The 18,652-nt window shown below is 54.2% G+C and overlaps 1 protein-coding gene across 1 annotated transcript in view; it reads left to right on the top strand.

Moving 5' to 3' along the window:
- LOC119094951 (uncharacterized) overlaps positions 1-18,643 on the top strand; it is a 22,772-nt gene extending 4,129 nt beyond the window's left edge. The window contains exons 7-13 of the mRNA XM_037217863.1: positions 6,362-6,484; positions 11,497-11,644; positions 12,923-13,016; positions 13,685-13,860; positions 14,918-14,990; positions 17,940-18,084; positions 18,607-18,643. Of these exons, the coding sequence (XP_037073758.1) occupies positions 6,362-6,484; positions 11,497-11,644; positions 12,923-13,016; positions 13,685-13,860; positions 14,918-14,990; positions 17,940-18,084; positions 18,607-18,643 (796 nt within the window). The remainder of the gene's footprint in view (positions 1-6,361; positions 6,485-11,496; positions 11,645-12,922; positions 13,017-13,684; positions 13,861-14,917; positions 14,991-17,939; positions 18,085-18,606) is intronic.
- The last annotated feature ends 9 nt before the right edge of the window (positions 18,644-18,652 follow it).

The raw sequence follows: 18,652 nt of genomic DNA, 5'->3' as shown, positions 1-18,652 counted from the left end.
TCACGCTTAGGTTTTTGGGTAATCGAAATGTACTAAGGATGGACGATGATTTTGGAGAACATCAGTTATTTGAGCATTTCAAATAACTATGCGATAGGAAAGCAATGTCCAATTCGCCGCCAAGTTGTGCACACTTACTTAGCCGTTCCATCCTTGTCCTGAGCACCGCGACGAGCCTTCCTTTATTGGTATTTCCGAGCTCGCTGCGTATGACCCGTTCCAACTTTCCAGTGCTTAGCAGTGTTTTCTATGCAGTGCGTCCTAATTTTTGGGAAGAGAAAAAGTCGACGAGGACCATTTCAACCAAATAGTTTTGCTTGCTGAGACTACAGCATTCTCGATCACATCACCGTTCAAAGCGGTACGTTCGGTCGGGCGTTGTCGTCGTGAAGCTTGAATTGTGGCCTTGCTTGGACAGTCGTTTCCTGTCATCACTATCTTGGCCGTCATCATCTTTTTGAGTGATGAGATGTACGTACCTCACTGTGATCGCCCCACCCCTTGGAGGATGTCGATGCTGTTGATACGGTTTGTGTTGAGGAAATCTTCACGTCCTGCCTCCACCGGCATTCTTCCACTCTTTTCTCTCGCTTCTCCCATCGCTGGCTTTTGGTCAGCGGGTCGTTGAAATTGGTCAAGTCCATCAGTGATCACCAGTGCACCCGACCTGATCTGTTCGAGCACCCCCTGCGCTTCTCCTCGCGTGCATTCTACTTATCTCGTGTTAGACAGTGGGGTCCCCACGAGCGCCACACCTCTCAATGTTCGAGTTGTCACGTCACGCTTCTTACTGTAGCGATTTGCACTCGATCTTTTAGAAACCACGACGCGATCGCCGATTCTAAGAAAGTCATGCCTGACCTCCCGAGCTGTCCTCTGTTGGCGCTTGACGACAGCCGTGCGTGCCTGTTTGGACGTGTCTGGAAGAGTTTTGTTAAAGTGCTGGTTTGATCCACTTTAAACCGCCTTATCCAGCTGCATACAGCATGTAAAAAACCCACTGTGTCCGTGTCCGTGTGTGTGTGTCCGTGTGTGTGTTGTGTGTGTGTGTGTGTGTTGTGGTGTCCGTGTGTGTCGTGTGTGTGTGTGTGTGTGTGTGTGTGTGTGCGCGTGCGTGCGTGCGTGCGTGCGTGCGTGCGTGCGTGCGTGCGTGCGTGCGTGTTTTGTCAAAGGCTGGTGTACCTTGGCCGGCCCTCTCCCAGACATAAGATGAGCTCGAATAACTCCCTGCTGCGAAGGGCGCCACGTGGCGTCCGCTGTGCTGACAGCCCTGCTTTAGCACGAGGCTCGAGGGATAAATATTCCATGAAATGGTCACCATGGCGCTTCTAAGCGGTGGAATGACACCTTTTCAACTTTGCTCGCACATTCTTTGCAATGAGAGTTTTTGTTTCAAGCCGGTGTTCCGCATTCATTTTACCGCTGTTTGTCTGATATGTCGTCGTTCTGGAGCCGAACTGTCCTTCAGCAAATATTCTAGCTCCAAGTGAGTCGTTTACTCAAGCGGTAAGTTTTGGAGCGATGCATATGTCATTAAACTTCGGATCGAGGAGCCTCGCATAGCCCAGTAGACAATCCTTTTTCAGGTCGAGGAAGCCCTGTTTCTCTACCGAGAGGCCCATCATTCTAGATCAGGAGACCACTTTATGAGCTAGGTAGACCTGCTCGGAATCAAGAGGCTCTGTTTCGTGTTAAGGTTTCTTTGCGAGCTCGGGAGGCCTGTGCACATCAAAAGGACGTGCTCTTGATCAGGGTCAGGATCAGGCCCTGCTATTTATGAGGTGGCTACTGTTCTGGAAAATAAATGTCATGGTGTGATATCGCAGTCCATCACCTGATATCGCAGTTTTACATAATTATTGAGACAAGGTATTAGTTTTATTGATGGAACAGTTGTTCGGACCACCATCCTCGTCTGCTGCTTTCGTGCGTACAGGTGCATACTGACACACCATCCTCGTCTGCTGTGTCCGTGTGTACAGGTGCGTATTGACGCACCATCTCGTCTGTTGTGTTCGTGCGTACAGGTGCATACTGGCACACCATTCTCCTCTGCTGAGTTCGTCTGTACAGGTGCATACTGACACACCGGACGAGGATGGTGCGTTCGTGCGTACAGGTGCATACTGACACACCATCCTCGTCTGGGGTGGTGGTACGGCGCAAGCGCATACTACCACCCCAGATGCGGATGGTAGTACGAATGTTTACTCTCATCATCCGTAATACCGATGCCCAATAGGCGAGACAACAGCAGGCCCTCAGTCGCGGCTACGAGAGCCTGGTGGTTATGCTGGTGACCAGCCGCCACTCTGACTGCCGGCTGGGCTCTGTGTGTGGCAGCTTTTGCTTCCTCTAGCCGTGAAGACTGTAAGCGTCCTGCACTCCCGTGCAGCGGCCAGACCAAACACCACGCTGCCGATACCTGGTGACCAGCCGCCACTCTGACTTTGCCAGCCGGGCTCTGTGTGTGGCAGCTTTTGCTTCCTCTAGCCGTGAAGACTAAGCGTCCTGCACTCCCGTGCAGCGGTCAGACCAAACACCACGCTACCGACGAGCCACTCGCCCTTCTGTCTGGTGAGCGCCGCGGGCGAACGCCTACTGGGGATTGGGCCTGACCGCGGACCGACGGGGAGGCGGGGCACGGTGCCGGTGTCAGAGGGCGTCCCTCCTCTCGTGACCCAGGTTACGACCCGTGGGTCTGGGCTGCGGCCCGAGCCCAGCGGTGGCCGGGAGGCGCGGCGCGTCTGGTTAGTGGGCTGTGGCGACGGCCGGCACACGGCGGCCGGGAGGCGCGGCGCGTCTGGTTAGTGGGCTGTGCCGACGGCCGGCACACCCGTGCGCCGATGGACTCAACGGCGGCGGAGGGTTCCAAAAACAAACAGCTCCCGCGAGGGATAATGGGCGGTCAAGGACAGTACCAGGGCCGCGGGCATGGCGCTGGAACAGGCACCACCGGCAGCCATTGTATCGTCTGTGTTCGATGATGTGTACGCCTGAGCAACTTTACAGAATAGATTTGATAAATTCGGCCTCTTTTTCTTTAACTGCGTGAAACCATAGTCATTAGTTGTACAGACGTTATCTGTATGAGCTATGACGGCCGAGCCGGGACGTTAGTTAGACGCTCAAGTTAGAACTCCTATCACTTTCCAAATACGACTGGTTTTACCTGCGACTCCGCTCGTGAACAGCGAAGTCTAAACGTTCCGCGCAATCTGTCCTCCGTCGCATTCTCGGTTTCTGTCCCGCAAGTAGAGCCAGAGATGGCACCGTGGGGCCGAGGGACAGGATGTCGTCTCTGTTCGGTTTCCGTCCCGCAAGTGGAGCCAGAGATGGCACCGTGGGGCCGAGGGACAGGATGACGTCTCTGTTCGGTTTCCGTCCCGCAAGTGGAGCCAGAGATGGCACCGTGGGGCCGAGGGACAGGATGTCGTCTCTGTTCGGTTTCCGTCCCGCAAGTGGAGCCAGAGATGGCACCGTGGGGCCGAGGGACAGGATGTCGTCTCTGTTTGGTTTCTGTCCCGCAAGTAGAGCCAGAGATGGCACCGTGGGGCCGAGGGACAGGATGTCGTCTCTGTTCGGTTTCCGTCCCGCAAGTGGAGCTAGAGATGGCACCGTGGGGCCGAGGGACAGGATGTCGTCTCTGTTCGGTTTCCGTCCCGCAAGTGGAGCCAGAGATGGCACCGTGGGGCCGAGGGACAGGATGTCATCTCTGTTCTCCCTGTCGCGTCACAAAAAAACAATTACTTGATTATTTTACCCATGCTGTAAGTTATGTGATGCATATGTTATTGAAATTCAGATCGAGGAGGCCCGCACAAGTGAGGTAGGCGATTCTTTTTCAGGCTGAGGAGGCCCTTTGTTACCAAGAAATTCATCATTCTAGATCGGGGGACCACTTTACGAGTCAGGTAGACCTGCCCAGGATCAGGGGGGTCTATTTTGTGTTAAGGAGGTCTGTTTAGGGGAAAATGCGGCTTCTTTTTTTTGTCGTTCATCAATAATCCAAATTGACGAAGAAGTGGGAATGTTTTCCCCTTTGAAATGTGAAGATACTGCATATATGGTTTGGAGGTGTAGGAATAGGTTTCTGTAGGGGTTTTCTTCCAGTCTGAACTCCGGAAGCCCATTGGAAAGTTTCGCATAGCGAGCCCTTGCGACGAGGCTCTATGTTGTTTGGAGGCCCCGCCTGGAGATCCCCCCCCCCCCCGCTCTCAAATCCATGGCGTCGTTCTTGGGCAAGGTAGTCGTTTGCGGCTTCTGCCTCCTGTTTCCTGCTATTTTTGGTTATCCTTGGCAGGAATCACCGTTTCCAGAAATGTCGCGGAAAATGGTTGTCGGGCGTCGCCGGCTGTTCACCTGGATGATGGCAGCTGATGTCTGATTTTGCGGCTGTGAAGCGTCGCTGAATGCTTCGGTGCCTTGTGTGAAGTGGGACTGAGCGCGTCCAGTAGTAGCGATAGCCTCAGACTGAGACTGGACAATGACACCCGTCACACACAATGTCTTGTGACAGGCTGGCGCTTGTCGACGCCGTGGAGTGAATTGAACTCAGTGGCCCCGCACTGCTGGGCGGGTTGGACGGCTGGGACATGCCGAGATATACAGTGCAGGTGGCCTGCCAGGCGGTGAAGCCGCGCACCGAACTCGTGACAGATACAACACACAAAAGTGGGTGAAAAATGACCCATGCAGTGGACGCCCCCCCCCCCCCCCCCCACACACACACCAACCCAAGTGACCCAGGTTGGCAGGGACAGTAACGGGCATTGTCTGGTCGCCCTTTGGCACGGCCGTCGGGACAGGCAAAGGCAGCCGAGACAGGGACGGCGGGATCGCAGGGGAAAGCTTATGAATGGGCTTAGGGTAGGGCGTAGGACCCTGCAACCCTACGGACCAGTCTTGGTTCACTTGTAGGCGGCCAGTCCTCAGTAGAAGCCATGGCTTAGTCCCACGTTCGTCCGTTGCTTCGCTTCACTTGTCAAAATGTCAATGATCGTAATTTTTTATTATTTTGCATTCGTTTCCTCCGCTTTCCCGTTTTTGCATCCGTCGCTGGTCTTTTAAGTCAACGAATTGGTTATGCAAAAGGCTAGTGAGAGATGAGATTTGCATGTCCACGAATACCCAGGAAAATAGGCAGTAGGCCTACAGCTGGCAGACAACTTTAACTGACAGGCCGTGTAAGATCGTGGGAAGACACGTTCTATAGCTAACTTGATAAAGCAGCTGCAATTTAAACTACGATACAAAACCATTGTTCACCAAAGGATGGCTGCACAATAATGAAATAGCAAATGGCATATGCCCATTATGCATGAATAAGGCACCTGTTTGCCCATGTTGAGAAATTATCGGCGTCTCTGGGCAGATCCGTGCGAAATGTTTCTATGATAGGCGCAAATAATATTTTGGTAGCAGACAAGTCAGTTGCGGTGCTCAATCAAGGCATCCCCGTGGCATAATGGCTAAATATATCACTTGGAAAGCACTAAAGGGAGAGAAACTGTTGACAGTCAGTGGATAAATGTCGTAATTACTCCCACCAGTGATTACAAGGTCCAGAACAGCAACAAAACACTCACACCAACTTGTGCAACACGGATCGTCTCGTGGCCGCGGGTGTCGCTGAGACTACGCGGCGCTGTTGTACTGGCCGCTGTCTTCGGACGGCTGTGGGGGCGCCGCCCTGGCATTGTGCACAACGACCAGACCGGGGTCGTCTTGCCAGACCGGGTCCCGCCTGACGCGCCATCGCGCCAATGCCGAATCCTTTGTAACGTAAGCAGACGACCTCGGTGCACTGCACCTACAGGAACGAGGTCGGAACGCGGCTGCTCCGCCCCTGTAACCCCGAGCGGCGGTCCGTCGGCGTAGGTGTGTCGCAGTCGGGGCATCTGTCGGCGCCTGCCTTCTGCACGGGGCGTCGCATCCTGGCGCCTCCTCACCAGTGACCCGGCACTGGTGCCGATGGCGCCTGGTGCGAGCGCCGATGGTGCTCGTCCTGCCTTACTCAGGGCTAAAGCAGCCGTTTGGTTGTTTGTCGGTGTCTAGTACCGCTGAGGCAGTTATTGGCTCGAGATGAGGACCGAAGCCAGTGAAAGATCCAGCGGTGGGTCTCGAACCCGGATGTCGCGATTACTGTCCAATGTACGCGACCACCCGGTTACTGCGTCCCGTTGCCTGGCCTCGGGCAGATGTATTTAGCATGGGCGAGGGGACCCTTGCAGCACTGATCTCACCTTGATTGAGTGTATTTCTCGGAGACGGCGGGCTTCCCTTACACCGGTCAGGCTCTCGGTGCATGTGCGCCATGTGGACAGAGAGCGTCCCCTCACACCGATCTGGTCCTCGGCAGGTGTGTTTCACATGGACGACGAGGAGGGAGCGCCGGCCGCCCGCGAGGACGGCGTGAGAGCCAGGAGCGAGTGTCGGTGGCGTCTGATGACGTCACGGAGACCAGCGAGCCCTCCAGACCCAGGTCAGTGTACCCTGTTTACCCAGGTGAGTTCACTCCTCGGTCCCAGGTCAGTGCACTCCTCGGTCCCAGGTCAGTGCACTCCTCGATCCCAGTCAGTGCACTCCGCGGTCCCAGGTAACGCACTCCCGCGGTCCCAGGTCAGTGCACTCCGCGGTCCCAGGTCAGTGCACAGTTATGTTAGGTTTATTGAGTGGTGACCTGAGATCAGCGAGTGTGGGCCTCGGGTGACTGAGTTGTGACAACATCTCAGTGCGCATGATATCACCCTCATTCCACCCTGGTGTGTGTAACGGAGCTGCGGTGGTCAGGCAGGCGACCAATTCTCGGCATCACTACCGGTGAGATGCTGCAGAAATGCATTCCCCCCCCCCCCCCCATTAAATACCGGTTATTATGTTATGCATCCCAGGTTTGTGTCATCGTGTGTTATTCTTACAAATACCTAACCAACGATTAATTGTCTCAGTAGTTCCTTACGTGACATTCGGAAGCGCAAATTGCAAGAGAGTGCTGATTGCAGTTGGACTGCCGCCTGAAGGCGCCCGGCGGGCAGGATGTTGCATGACGACACGGCAGAGGACGGCCGTTGCCGACGTCGTGCCCACATGGGGATGACGTGAATCAGATGCGTGTCCCGGGCGCTCTGTTGGTGACGGCGGTCGTGGAGCGAGTGTATCGCACAGATGCATTGACCTTGAGTGCCCCCTCCGAGTACACTCAGAGGGGGTACGGAGGGAGTTGAAAGGCACTGGTTTTGATGCCACGTTGTCGAAAGTCGAAGTTCCGTTGAAGGTATTGTTGCGCTATTTGTGAAAGTTTTTCGTGCAAAGGACATGCTGCGTATTGCGTTGGTATGTACTGACTGGGGTTAAATGCGAACCCAGGCATGCCACAGCTTCTGAAGCTGGTTGCTCATAGAAAGATGAGATGTTAGTAAGGCATCACCGGACTGTAAGTGCCCGTTGTGTGGCACTGGCTTCTCCTAAGACGTGAAGATCTTGCCCCGGCCGCGTGCATCTGACCACAACTGGCCACCGCCAGTGACTCGGCAAAAAATCAGAATAATTCGAGCTCTGGAACGCTGAGCTTCCGTTGCGTTGTCACGGTGAACGGCGGTACCCTGGCCGACGGCATCGGGAGCCCTTCATTGACGGCGGTTGCAACTGACGTAATAGCTTACCCGCACGTGCGGCGTCACATACGGCGTCACGTGTCGCCTCACGTGACGATGGGCCGTGACAATGCAGGTCAATGTTGGCCAGGTAGCTGGACGAGACCATGGGTATAAATCGTTGCATTGCCGCGCTCAGTCCATTAACGTTCGAACACGCTCGGTATTGGTTCCACGAAAGCCTGCAGCGGCATCCTCGCACATGCATCCATGCATCATCCTCGCACATGTCTCGGGAAATCCTGCAATCATCATCTTGTTAGAGGTTGGATGTGGTATGAGTCTGCCGTGGTACGACGCAATTTGGCCCACTTTTGGATAAGGTTGCAAACTTACTATGGACATACTGCTACCTTTTCGCTGCCTTCGACGCCACTGCAGTGGCGTCGGAGGCGACGCCCACTTCAGTGACGCCACTGCAGCGGAGGGGCCAGTGGCACTGGCAAGAGCGTTTGGACGAGCTTCAGAGACGATGAAGCGCCACGAGGCGTACAGACACGCGATTCCAAGCGGGCGCGACTTGGTCGAGCTTGAGGCTGCTAAGGCCGCAAATCGTCTGTCCAGGGCAGACAAGAAGCACATCCCCGAAGTGACCACTCTATCGTCCAGAAGGCCGGTGGAGGCCTCCACTGTATCCAGACCGCCGGTAGAGGCCCGCCGATGGGCCTTCCGCCGCCGCCAACCCGGGGCTGGAGATGCTGGCATAAATCGCACCCCATCCGGTCCTCCGTCTCCATGTAACGTCGGGAGGTCCAGGACTTGACCCAGGGTGGGGCACGACCCCACGGAGCTGGTCCGTATCTCTCGGACTGCGACGCCTCGTCCTGCAACTGGTACAGCCGAGTTATTTTTAAAGCCGGCCTGGTTTTGTCTTGTTCACGTCCCTACTACCCTTTTTATGTGCACTTTTACAGGACGTTTTTACAGTGGAAATGTAGAGGAGTAAGGGTGAATACCCTAGGTCACCAGGCTGTCGTCAGCAGACCCCCTTCCTGCAGTCGTTTTCCTCTAGGATATCATGCATCTGTCCTCTTTGGTCTCTGCCCGGCAATAGTGCGTTCAAGTGGCTTCTGTCCCTTCCATCCTTCCCCCGTCAGCGGGGTATCCTGTCTGTGTCCTCTCGGGCACTCTCCGTCAAAAGCTGCGCTAGTGGTCCACTGTCCCTCCCAGGAAGTGTATCATGGCCCCGGTCGTCTTTGTTCTCTGCCCATCAAACGTGTGTCATGTGCCCCCTGTCCCTCCGAGCCTTCTCCGTCAGTGGGGTATCATGCTTCTGTCTCCTTCTACCTCTCCATCAGCAGAGGAATCAGGTGGTCCTCTGGTTCCTCTCCGTGACCTCTCAGTCAGTTAGAGAATCACCGCGGGCCTCTGTTCCCTACGAGGCCCCTCCGTCAGTGGTACATCAGGCGGCCTCTGTTCCCTTTCGTGGCCTCTTCGTCAGTATCACGTCACACGACCTCTGTTCCCTTCGGGGGGCTCTCCGTCAGTAGTGCATTATGCGGCCTGTGTGCCCTTCGGGACCCTCTCCGTCAGTATCACATCACACGAACTCTGTTCCCTTCGGGGCCTCTCCGTCAGTAATGCATTGCGCGGCCTGTGTGCCCTTCGGGGCCTCTCCGTCAGTATCACATCACACGACTCTGTCCCTTCGGGGCCTCTCCGTCAGTAGTGCATTATGCGGCCTGTGTGCCCTTCGGGGCCTCTCCGTGAGTATCAATCACACGAACTCTGTTCCCTTCGGGGCCTCTCCGTCAGCAGTGCATTATGCGGACTGTGTGCCCTTCGGGGCCCCTCCGTTAGCAGTGCATCATGCGGCCTCTGTACCTTCCAGGATCTCTCCGTCAGTTGTGGATGAACTGTCTGCAGTCCCCTTCTGGTGTTTGTCTCCGTGGCAAGTTGTTTCGTCTGGCCAATGTGAGCACTTTTGCGGTGCCGTCTGTTGTCAACAGGGGCTGTCGCGAGTGCAAATGAATGTCATGCACGATCAGTCGAGTTACGTAAGTGACCCACGTACAAGATGGGTGACGCACGCAGGCGACACCCGTGCGATTGTGCCCTCCGGCGACTGGGGTTCTTGACGTGGCGATCACTCGAAGCTTCATCCGCCGCTGGAAGAGCTCGGAGCCCACCGGAGCGTCGGTCCGGGAGAATCTCGTGGCACACCAGTCACAACAGCTCGTTAGACATCTGTTTATTCCGTGTGGGGGGATGGACTTGGACCTCCGCCAGCGTGATGTTTTGTCTGCTGTTTGGTTCTGTTGTGGGCACCCCTGTACCGTGGGGAGTGTCCGGGTGGTATGTTTGGACAATATAGGTCGCTTGTGTTAGGTTTCCGGCCTCTCGTTGGCGTGATTGTGTGCTGCTGCATCGACTCACTCCAATATATGCAGTCATCAAGTTAACGGATTCCTGCAAGGTCGGCTTGTAACGTTTGAGGGCTGTAGTTTTAAAAATAAGTTGGGGGGGGGTTGAGGACAGGGAAATGGCTAAACCTGCCCCAAAGTAAACCAGTGCGGATTTCTCGCCAAAGTTGACTCAGTTTCCACTTAAAGTTTTGGGCTGGAGTCGCCTCCTCCTCCCTCACCAACTGGGTAGTAAACTACGCTCCTGGTGACTTCGTAATGCTGTCGTAGCCCCGTTCGATTCGTCGTCAGCACGATTGTCAGCTGAAATGCGTGACGTCATGCGTTCGGGCGGAGCGTTTAACGGGTGGGCTGACGCGGGATTTTTTAACTTTACCCTCCTTTTTCCCTTTACCTCTGGACTACTTTAGACTACTCACTAACTGTGGCTTACCGCCGACCATGACACGCTACCTATAAAGTAGTGTTTGGAAGTGTGGATCCTGCTCTTATAGGACCATCCTCTGTCCCATCCGTGAGTTGAGTGCCTATTCCCATTTCCATCCCATTTCAGTTTCCTTCCTACCCATTTCAAGTGTTCACTCATTTCTGTGTGGAAATGGTATAACGATCCTTCACTGCTACTTGTGCTGGCATGAAGCCTATCCTTTCACCGAACTCCCACTTGGACTGACAAAGCCCATGTTCGAGACCCGTGGTGTTTCGTTTCTGATCTCATTTGTCACGGTTTCCGCAACGACTACTCTTACGATTACCATTAATTTACAAGGGAATGTAACCAAACACCGCACCAATCACTATTACTCACTCTTCCATGGCAGTTGTTGGCAGTTCAGTTCCCTTCTTACATGTCGTGCGTTGCATTCCCCAAAATCAGAGACAAGCGCCCCACCGCACCTAACTTATGCCCCTGGTATTCCCCGACGTAAGAGCTGCCATGCCAACTCCCGCTTCTTTGTCGAAGTGATTTCTTAATCTGGTAGCGCCTTTTCTCCATGCTGACGGGCTGACGAAAAATCCTGGCACCATCGTCAACAGGATGTGACGTCACAGACCATCACGTGACCTTGTGGTCACGTGACGTGACATAGAGAGAAAACTGGACCGTGATTGGTGCTGACAAGTGTGCTGAAGGCAGGTGGAACGCAGCCCATATGACGCCTCGGGGTGTGTTTTTTACGTCCTTCTGATTTCCTTTCTCGGATTTCTTGTGATGTTCGCACTTTCCTTTTAGGGAGCTATTTTCTTTGCCCCTCTCCCCCGCTCATGCCGGTTTATGCGTTGTGTCCAGATGTCCCTCTGGCGTCTATGTGCTAGTTTTGGAGAACTTTTGAATGGCATTTTGGGCTATCCATGCACGGATCCATGTATGACATGTTGGACTATTAATTCCATCCACGCCCTCCATCTGTTGGAGCCTTCTGATGTCCCTGAGCTGTTTCAGGGCGCGCTGCTGACGTCAGCGCCTGCCGTTTCAGGGCGCCGGGGTGCCTGATCTCTGACGTGGCGGCCGAGTCCGTGATGTGGCTAGCTCACCGGCTGGGCCCGGCCCTCACGTCCCGCCACTTGGCGCGCAACCTGCTGCGCATGCTGGCCGTCTGCTACTCGGACCCGGACTCGCTGAAGGTGACCACTCCGCTGGCGAGAAATGGTCCCGGTAGAGGGCACACACTGAAAGTGACCACGTCGCGGACGAGAAATGGTCCCGGTAGAGGGCACACCCTGAAGGTGACCACGCCGCGGACGAGAAACGGTCCCGGTAGAGGGCACACACTGAAGGTGACCACGCCGCGGACGAGAAATGGTCCCGGTAGAGGGCACACACTGAAGGTGACCACGCCCCGGACGAGAAACGGTCCCGGTAGAAGGCACACTCTGAAGGTGACCACGCCACGGACGAGAAATGTTCCCGGCAGAAGGCACACACTGAAGCGGCGATGAGCATTATCGTCGCAGGATGGCATTTCTGATGTTGCGCTGTGTCACAACTGAAGCTGCTGGGACGCAGCTCGGTTCGTATCGACTCAGTGATGTCCATTCGGCTCAGCCGTGTCCACTCAGGCTCAGCCATGTCCACTCAGGCTCAGCCATTTCCACTCCGGTCTAGACATGTTCACTCCGGCTCAGCTATGTCCACCCCGACGCAAACCTGCCCGGCGCTCTGGCATATTGCTTCGACGCAGCCAAGAGTTCTCAGACTTTGCCGTGCACACTCCCACACAGCCGCGCCTACTGTTAGCGGGCTTCGACCAGTTTGGTCCACCAGGGCGTTCTTTCGACAGAGCCGCACTCTGTAGCAGCCATGTCGGAGTGGTAGCATCTATGACACATTAAGTCTCACTCCGATAAAGCTGTCTTCCCTTCAACACCGTCTTTGCCCACTCCACTCCTGTTTAGCTATGCACAATGGACGATCTGTATGTCATGGTAGTCGTCTTTGACCACAGCCTCCGTTCGTCTTCTGTATGAAATATTTGTGAAATCTTCGGAACTTTGGAATGAACCGAACTCCGGCCGTTCCCGGTGTTCGACTTAGGACGCGTAACTTTCCTCGCCTGGTGTGCGCTCACAGTTTGTGTTTTTGTGGAGTTCCGGCCACAATGATGTCCACAGAACCCTTGTTTACGAGTGTTATTTATCTACGTTTATTTTTTGCTCGCTGAAACCCTGCTGCAAGCTGCCGAACCCTTGAAAATCCTGTTACTGCTGAAAGTGCGCTGAATCCATCTGAAACCCTGCTGAAACCGAAGCCCGCTGGTCACCGGCTCGCGCTGCGCGGGGTGCTCAGCTGTTTGCGCGTGTGAAGTCCCGGGCCAACGAACGCGTCTGCAAAGTCTGCCGGGCGTGACCCGCCGCCGCCTCGGCTGCTGGTCGTCTGACGAGGGCGTCCCCTGGGGCCCCCAGCCGGCCCCGGAGCGCCCCCAGGCGGTGTACAGCCGCAGCTTGGCCGGCGACGCCGGCTCGGACAAGGTCCTCCTCTGCCTCTGCAGCATTGCAGGTGGGTGCTCCGTAACGAGCGCGACGTTGCAGGTGGGTGCTCCGTAACGAGCGCGACGTTGCAGGTGGTGATACACGTCCGTAACGAGCGCGACGTTGCAGGTGAGTGCTCCGTAACGAGTGCGACGTTGCAGGTGGGTGCTTCGCAACGAGTGCGGCGTCGCGAGGGCCTGCTTCATACAGTCCGTAACGTCGGAGAAGAATATTATGCACGAACAACGATTGAGTCTTGCCCAGGCGGCCAGTGATCTACATAAGGTGGTGCCCGAGGCGGTCGTGCGGTGACCCTCGAAACGGTATCGCGAATGCCAAGGGACCGTCATGTGGACAGAAAACCTTGCAACGCTGCGAACCACCAAGCTCTGCTCGTGGCGTCAAATTACTATCAATTCTTTAGAAGCGACATATGCCTAGATGTTCGATTCCGCATAATTGGAGGACAACCTTGGACGCGGAGGAGGTGTTTTCCGTGTTCTTTAAAAGATGCGGACCATAGCTAGCCTCGTTTGCACAGCTAGTGAAGGGATGGGACATTTGGAAAAGTGTCTGATCTTAGAAAATCTCTTGATTCGCGGCACGTGTGCAGTACGTGGGCCTCGCAGTGATTACGGGCGGCAGCGTGCGTGTTCGGCATTGGCTGCTTGCTTTAACCTTCGTCCGCGCCTCCAGAGTTGTATGGCGAACAGCTTATCCTGAACCAGTACCTACCGCACGTCACCGAGCTGTGCGGCTCCGCCCTGCGCAAGCTGACGGCGTCGGTGGAGGCGGCGCTGATTGGCGGACTGACGCTGCTGCTGCACGTGCTGCCCTACCTGAGCGACACGCTGCTCATGGACCTGCTGCAGGTAGGAATGCGCGATGTCACGGGTCGGCAGCCGGTCAGTGGTCGGACAGTTGGCTATAAGCAGCTGTTGAGGGGTCTTCGGAATGATCGGGATTGAGATGTTCCCTCGCCAGGAGGCCGTAGGGTGCCGCCGTCTGTTCCCAAGCAGCAGCTGGCGAGAGGCCGTTACTGGCCACGGGTCAGCAGCTGGTAAGAGGCCGATAGCTGGCCACGGGTCGCAAGCTGGGGAGGGAACCGAAAGTTGGCCTCGGTCAGCGCTGGTGAGGGACCGATAGATAACCGGAGGGTCATCAGCTGGTGAGGGGCTGACAGCTGGCCATGGTCATAACTGGTGAGGGGCCAGCAGCTGGCCACGGGTCAGCAACTGGTGAGAACTGACAGCTGGCCTCGGGTTAGCAGCCGGTGAGGGGCCGACAGTTGGCCTCGGGTTAGCAGCCGGTGAGGGGCCGGCAGCTGGCCACGATCAGCAGCTGGTGAGGGGCCAGCAACCGTCCCCGGTCAGCAGCTGGTGAGGGGCCAGCAGCTGGACACGGGTCAGCAGCTGGGGAGATACACGGTACCATCACGCGCAGTGCTACGTGGCGCCTGCGTGGGGACTCAACGCTCGTGGCCGACCGATTTCTTCCCCCCCCCCCCCCCCGCCGCTCCACTTAGTGAATGGCGGGGGTCAATTGTTCTCGCCGAGATGAGGCTGGAGGCTGAATGCAATGCGTTCGTTTTATAGCGTCGTTTGCCGTTTGTTTTTGTTTGTCTGCCTTGTTTGCTTGTTGATGGATGATGAGGTTGTCTTAGGCATGGTAGCGTGAGGTTTCATGCGAATCCCTCCAGCTTGTCGTGTGTGGCTCCTTGTCGTGTGTGGCAGGGTATGTAGCAGCCTGAGCGAATGCCACGGGTGAGGGCCAACCACCAGCTTCATTGGACCCAAACCCGCAGCCTCAAGTTGAGGCAGAGCAGTGCCCTCGATTGGTCGTAAACGTCCGCTTTACCACCAAAACGGAGTGCGTTGAGTGCCGCCGGTGAGACGCGGCGTTGAGTTGAGTGTGTGCTCTGACCTCCAGGAGTCCCTGCTGGCGGGGGTGTTCCGGCCCGTGCTTCAGACGGCCACTGACCCGGATCTGACCTTCCCGTCAGGTGAGCTGACCTTGACCTGGCTTTCCCATTAGGTGGGTATGACCTTACCTCACCGCTTGAGGTGGGCTCGCCTAACTGTCTTACTGTCTTGGGCAAGCTGTCTTAGGGGCTAATCAGCAGGATTACACTGTAGCTGCCGCTGTCAGCCTCTACGCACCTACCGGACACAAAGTCCTGCCTAAGTAGAGTGAAGGACACGTTCCGGACCAAGCTTATTCTAGGTTGTATTTATTGTCATTGCAAGGTAGGTATCAAATGTGCATGCATTGCTATCGCCAAAAAAGAAGTTACGGGTTCTGTGATGAGTTCATTCGATGAAAATACGGATAAAATTTGCCTAGTTGGTATGAGTACAGTTGGCCATGCAAAACCTATGTTTGTATTTTATATATTATATATCATATCTGATGTTTTTCGATTTTATCTTATATAGCATATCTTATATATTATACCTTGTGCCTCATATAATACATCTTATATCTTATGCATTACACCTTATGTCTCATATATTATATCTTTTATCTTATACATTATATATTGTATATTTGTACCATATATCCTACAATAACCTAGTGCACTTCGAAAACTCGGTACAAGCACACTATAGACGTGGGCATGGGTATCCGTTGTGCGCCACCCTCGGTCACAGTATTTTTGCATGGCCCTGAGTCATCGGGCCTGACTAAATGGCATCGCAGCCCAATGTTGGACATGCGGTGCGTCAATGCGTCGAAGGAAGTTTCCTCATGTGGGCCCATGGGATGAAGGCACTGCTGGATGTCTTTGAAAAAAATCACTCAATATCATACCAGAATCTTTCAGTTTCGATCACACGCGCAGAATGTTTACGTTCCCTGCCTCGGCACATCCTGTGTGGTACATCCCGGATGAGATAATATTACAGAGATGTGCCTTAACCCATGCATGCTCCATTACACTCATTTCGGGATATCCCAATGCCTGCGAAGGGATCTTTCCTGATACTACAACTGGCGGAAAGTGGTGCCTTGATCTTTTGATTCCCAGTCGTGTGAGCGTTGTCGAGCCAGAATATTCCTTGGGGTCCGGCAAAACAGATACCTGGCTGACAGAGAACGCTGGTGTTTTGCGGCGTAGATCTAGGTTAATTTCACAAGAAGTCAAAAAGGCGAACAAAGTTTTCTGGTGTCAAACATCCGGCTGTAGATGAAAGATTATTATATAGAGGGGAATCACGCCCGCACAATAGAATGGTTTGCGACGCCGTACATTATCGTTGATTTCTGGTCATAATTGAACGCTTGTTCGGGATCGATTAGTGCTGGCGATCCTAGCAAATTCTGAAGATAGAAATTCTGATACAGGCGTTAATGGGCCGGAGGGGCAACGCAAGGCGGAATAACGCGGTATGCATTTTGCCGTGCCCTCTGGCCGGGAAAAGGTTTTTGTGGAAGAAAGAAAACGTAACATCCGAGATCATTCTAGTGAATGCCTGGGATCGCATGTTCACGGAGAGCGTGTACAACACCAGCCGGAGCTCGTGGTGGACAGACCCAAAAATGGGGCGCTGCGAAACACACCTTCAAAGTAGGAAGCTTAACGCCATCGCCAAACAACGTGGGTCTGAAAAGTTTTAGCGTACCGACTACATTAACCGTGAGCCTCGAATCCACGAGCTACAACGTTCATACCATTTAATGGAATCTTGACTATAACGGTTTGTCTCGTATCTGTCCGACAGAAGTCAGAGGGTTGTCGTCAACGGAAAACTTCCGATTGGAAACTGTTGACCTCCGGCGTCCCGGAAGGATCCTCTGGTCTCCCCTCCTTTTTTCACATGTTTTATAAGCGACCTTCCCTGTGTCATTAAACCCGGCTGTCTTTTGTATGCTGGTGACGTAAAAATTTCCCGTAGAATTACGCCCCCGGCTGCTGCCGCGCTGCCGCAGAATGATCTCGATCGTCTGACAGCGCGTTCTGTCGGTGGAGGCTAACCCTCAACCCTGTAGAATGTGTGAACGTTCGCGATGACCCTCAGGCGTGCTCCCGCCCAGGTTCATATCTGTTAGTTGATGAAACTGAGCTTGAACATGTGTGCAAAATTGGGGACCTGGCGTAACGCTGGATACTAAAGTAACTTTCGCGTCATATGTTTCTGACACAGTCAGTGGGGACAATCGAGCACTTCATCGGCTGCGTATTTTACAAACGTGCGATCGGTTTTAGAATGTTGTAGCGTGGTCGGGACGGGGTGGCTAATTCCCACTCAGTGCGGGTCGATTGCATGCAGCACAAGTTTATCATTTGGATGCTTGCTCATGGATTCCCCGGGTGAACGTTTTTCTCTGTCATGACATCCTTCCGCTTCATTTTTAAATCCCATTCCTAACAGCGCGAGGAGTGCGATTTAGGTTTTCTGAGAAACATCTTTCAAGGTAAACTAAACTCTTAAATATCGCCTACCTGTTTCCCTTTGCTTGTGCCGCCTCGATCGACCCGCACCTGAATTCTGCTCGCTGTACCTCGCACTCGTGTGCAGACAGCTTAGAGCGGTCTGTTTTTTTTTAAGACTGCCAGACGTCCAGGAACATTTTTAGCTAGCAACATTAGCGCGGATATTTTCACGACTGTTTTGGCACTTTTAGAGCCGAAGGGATCAAGTATGAATACCATTGTAGCATCTTCACTCAGCTTTCATATGCCATCCTTAAATTTTATACACTACTGTATGCTTTGTATTTATTGTATTTTAGTTAAACGGCCTCGCCTCTCAGTGCAGTGCTGCTCAAACATATAAACGAGTAAATTGGTTTTGTACCGTTTTACCTGGTTGGTCGCGTATAACTCTTTAGGTGATTGGTCATGCAACTTAACCCGATAACGTTCACACGTCGATGTGACAGCTGAATCCGTGGTGTGACAGCTGATGACGTCCACGAACGATCTTCTGATTGGTCCATTTTGCATTAGGCGCGGCCGGCCGAGCCGCCGTCTGTTATCGCTGGCTCAGTCTGGTTGTCATGGTTACGCACCGCATCGGCCTGGAGATGTCGCTGCGCCAGCTGGGTGACGTCACCAGTCAGCTGGCGGCTACGTTTGGCCGCCTTTTCAAAAGGTCAGTCCGTCAAGTTAATGTACGTACAGGAACGAATGCGAGGGTTCTTGGTTAGCTTCCCTCAAGGGGCGTGCAGCGTATTAACAAGAGTCATTGCGGGGAGATGCAGACTGTTTCTCGGCGATGGGGTGTCCTTGGTGGACCTGTGTCCAAGGTGCACGTAAGGGTGATGGCAGCCTGCTAGCAAATAGTTACATTGTCAAAAGGGCACTGTCTGGCATGGGGGGATTGGTGTCATGTACCATTGCGTAGGGCTGTGCTAGTTGGCACTAAGTGGGCGGAAACAGTCGACTCACAATGAGCACACGCACTGATGTAAGGGCGTCGGGTACCTCTGCGCTGCGCTGCGCTGTATTTCTTTGTGCTACTTTGTCTCATTTTTTTGTACTTCTGAATGGCTCCAGACGAGGTTGCGTGCACGCTGACTGGCTGTAAGCGTGTTTGCCTCCCAGTGATACGGCCACGTCTCCTCTGATCGGCCATGTTTGCGGCTCTGTCTTCGCTAAAATCGCTGTTCCCCAGTTCCCTCTTCCTGTACGTACTACTGCCTCTTCGCTGACTGGCCGTA

Source organism: Pollicipes pollicipes, unplaced genomic scaffold, assembly GCF_011947565.3.
Source record: "Pollicipes pollicipes isolate AB1234 unplaced genomic scaffold, Ppol_2.1 Scaffold_4219;HRSCAF=4965_pilon_pilon_pilon, whole genome shotgun sequence".
In the NCBI taxonomy this organism is placed as follows: domain Eukaryota; kingdom Metazoa; phylum Arthropoda; class Thecostraca; order Pollicipedomorpha; family Pollicipedidae; genus Pollicipes; species Pollicipes pollicipes.
Note: the sequence above shows the minus strand (reverse complement) of the source record. Positions and strands in the feature narration are given on the sequence as shown.